At 38.8% G+C, this 4,012-nt stretch overlaps 1 protein-coding gene across 1 annotated transcript; it reads left to right on the top strand.

The window, feature by feature from the left end:
- Positions 1–2,397: 2,397 nt before the first annotated feature.
- On the top strand, positions 2,398–3,327 carry LOC307270861 (olfactory receptor 6N1-like; the record flags this gene model as incomplete). The annotated part of the gene is made up of 1 exon (XM_080053533.1): positions 2,398–3,327. One exon carries the CDS (start codon positions 2,398–2,400, stop codon positions 3,325–3,327), a length of 930 nt encoding a protein of 309 aa, XP_079909659.1.
- Positions 3,328–4,012: the final 685 nt, after the last annotated feature.

The raw sequence follows: 4,012 nt of genomic DNA, 5'->3' as shown, positions 1-4,012 counted from the left end.
CTGAGCTCCTGCGCCATTGTCAGGGGGGACACCAGTTTGTAAACGCTGCCATACTGAGAAATACAGAGAGAGGTTTTTGGAGCTGATAATAGGCTTAATCAACTTTGTGTCAACTCATTTGGAGATGGCTTGAATGTAACAGACATTCATTGATATAAAAAAGGTACGCACTATAACTGTTTAAGTCAGTGCTAACTTTATTTCCTCTTGAGGTCAAAGGTGTAAAACATGTGTAATAGTCCTTGTGTGGGCTCCAGTGTGATGTAATGTGGACAGAGGGGATTCTGGTTTCATCATGTTTACTGAACGGTTTCATAGTGACGAGTCTCACTGAAGCAAAGAAGATATTTACATCGTTAGCACAACACAAGAGACCCAGAGCCTCCAGAGTGTCCAAGTGTCCACAGTCTCTGTGGTCTGGCCTTGTGTTTTGTCTATCTATCTATCTATCTATCTATCTATCTATCTATCTATCTATCTATCTATCTATCTATCTATCTATCTATCTATCTATCTATCTATCTATCTATCTATCTATCTATCTATCTATCTATCTATCCGAGTGTCCACAGTCTCTTGGGTCCGGCCTTGTGTTTGTTAGAGATGTTAATATCTGTTTTGCTCCAGCGAGACTTGTCACTATGAAACCGTTCAGTAAACATGATGAAACCAGAATCCCCACTGTCCACATTACATCACACTGGAGCCCACACAAGGACTATTACACATGTTTACACCTTTGACCTCAAGAGGAAATTACGTAAGTTAGCACTGACTTTTACAGCTATAGTGCGTACCTTTTTCATATCAATGAATGCCGGTTACGCCAGAGTACGAGAAGGCTACTCTGGTCGGGCGGCGGACACAATATGACCCAATATGACCCAATATGATCATGCGGCGCGGAACCTGCGATTCGCGCGGCCATACGCCGCGCCGCGGAGTGCAGTGTGTTCGTACCTTAATTCTCCGCTCAGGAGGATAATTCAGATTATTGGCAGAAGTGATTTTACACCAATGAGGACATATTTATGAATGAGGATATTGATTTTAGCTAATAAATTACTTAACCTTCCTCCTGTGTTAACTTTCTGTTACCATCCATGGTGTTAGCGGGTCGACCCGTGTCTGAAATCAGCTGTAAAAAACACTAAAAACAATTATCTATCATCCTTTTTGTTTCTCATCTCTTGGTTACCTTGTTAGGCTTCCTTATCCATGAAAATATTGTTTTTAATATTTTTGGTGTAGGCGGCTGGGCCTTTTTTTTGTCAGTATGCGCCTCAATTTCAATTTAAAAAATGGTAAAATGAACCTCAAGAGAATCATATAAATAAATATTTGGTTGTTGTGTTACCTGATTATTACTGAGGGGTATAAGAACACATTTCTTAAATAAATTTGTTTCATTTATTTTTTCATATTAATATTATTGACCTTTTTAACATCTATTACTGTTACTGGTCAATTACGAAATCTGTAAGACAAAATGTAAGTGGTTCTTTTATGCATTTGAAATCCAAAACGGGTCGGTGGCGACCCAAACACGAGAGGAAGGTTAAAATGCTACACAGTGTCCCTTTAAATTTGCTTCAAGTCAATCCGTGGGCACACGTTTGGTTTCAACATTGGAGCCTAATGTTTAAACAAGGGTCTCATTCTCTGTTAGGTTTGTTGTTGAGATGAACATGATTATTTGATGATTCTGATTTTTTTATTTTTTTTATTTATTGTCTGTTTTTATCATTGCCTGAGTCTGTATATATCTGTGCTTATATGTTTGTCATCTTCCTAAGTGCAAGACCAATTCCCCTTGGGGCAATGAAGGTTTATCTATCCATTTATCTATCTATCTATCTATCTATCTATCTATCTATCTATCTATCTATCTATCTATCTAGAACTCCCCCCCCCCCCCCCCCCAATGTTGATACGAAACCTACGTCCATGTCGTATGCTTTTGCTTACCTCCAAAGTGGGTATGGCTTAAAAAAAAATAAAAAAATTGCTATGAAAAACACGTGGACGTAATCTGATTTGAAAGGTTTAAATAAGCAGGCTTGGTTCTCCTCTGTCTGTCTGTCTGTTTCTTCATAACAGAGCTGACAGCAAATTCCACACTGTGTCACAAGCTGTGTAAGTGCTCACAATGTACTGACTGTAGGTAAGGGAGGCTTTAATTTGTCATAATTTCCTTTTTTGTGACCAAGTTTTCTTTAAACAATTCCTTTTATAAGACTTGATTTATTTACTGTTTGCAGGTTGGATACTGATCATGTATTAATGCAGTGATTTTAAAATAAGTGCATACAATAATTTTTTCCCAACTTCAACATGTGACACTGCAAGCCTTTCAAACTGTGCTAACTCTAATTGTTGTGAGTGTGAATCAAACATATGAGGATGTTGAACTCTACCCAGGTTTCATATTTCGTTTTTGATGCCTATGTGGACACTGGGCTTCTCAAATACCTAATCTTCACCATCATGATGTGTTTTTATATGTTTATTATTGCTGCTAACGTCTTGCTCATAGTGGTTATCTGTATGAACAGAAGCTTACATGAGCCGATGTATATTTTCCTCTGCAGCCTGTTTGTTAATGAGTTGTATGGAAGCACAGGGCTGTTCCCATTCCTCCTAATCCAGGTTCTCTCTGACATTCACACTGTATCCAGTTCATTTTGCTACCTACAGATTTTCTGCTTGTACACATATGTAAATATTCAGTTTTATAACTTAGCCGTCATGTCTTACGACCGGTATCTTGCCATCTGTTGTCCTCTGCAATATAACACACGTATGACACCTAAAAAGATTGCCATACTTATTGCTTTATCGTGGTTTTTTCCTCTTATTGCCATTGTTGTCATGATTGTACTAAATGCCTCTCTGCAGCTATGTGGCAACACCCTCAACACATTGTATTGTAATAATTACTCTATTGTGAATTTGGCTTGCTTCGACACAACAGTCAATAATGTGTATGGGCTGATCTACACTTTTGTCGTGTTATTTGGACTAACATTACTAATCTTTTACACGTATATTAAGATTCTTAAAGTGTGTTTTTCCGGCTCCAAACAGACCAGGCAGAAAGCTGTGAGCACATGCACACCGCACCTTGTGTCCCTGCTCAACTTCTCCTGTGGGTGTTTCTGTGAAATAGTGCAAAGCAGGTTCAACCTCAGTCACACACCCGCATTAAGCATCTTTTTATCCTTGTACTTTCTTGTTTTTCAGCCGTTTTTTAACCCTTTGCTGTACGGACTGAACTTGTCAAAGATACACGTCATTTGTAAGAGTCTACTCTTTGGAAAAATGTAAAAGTGGTAATGTTGAACACATGGGTTTAGGTTTTGGGGAAGCACTATCTTGGATTTGCACCATTCAGTTTTATTTAATTTAAACTTAAATGTGTTGTTTTACCTAGTTGCTGCTCTTCTATTTGCCTTATAAATTGTATATATTCTGCATTGTTGTTTTTTTCTATTTTACTTGTATATTGTATATTGCATATTTTCATGTTTCTTTCTTGGCATTCAGTCTTTGGAAAACAAAGGAAGAATTTCATTGTATGACTGAGAGAGAGAGAGAGAGAGAGAGAGACACACACACACACACACACCTTTAACTGCGCTGCAAACGTGCTTCCACCCTATTTAAACAAGTATAGGCAATATTGTAAAGGTTAGCATGTTGGTGCAGGTTGGGATCACAGGTAGGCATAGTGAAAACACTGGACAGCGCCCGGGGTTCGATCCCGTTAGGGATAGAGATCAGCGAATTCTGTAGAGAATTGATGTTCGAAGTAACCACTGAGCTATACACCAGTGCGACTGCAAAGGGAGGAAACTGTTCTTTTCAACGAAACATGTATGTGTGGCTTCTGTCTGTAACAGCAAATGTGCTTTCTATTATAGCCTATCTATGGCTTTCGCCCTAGCCTCAGGGCCGCCTATAAGGGGTAGAAAGTGGGAAAGCTTTCCGGGGGGGCCCAGAGAGATTTTTT

Source organism: Ammodytes marinus (genome assembly GCF_949987685.1).
Source record: "Ammodytes marinus genome assembly, chromosome: 3".
NCBI lineage: Eukaryota > Metazoa > Chordata > Actinopteri > Uranoscopiformes > Ammodytidae > Ammodytes > Ammodytes marinus.
The sequence above is the reverse complement of the archived record's forward strand: the minus strand, read 5'-3'. Positions and strand labels throughout refer to the sequence as shown.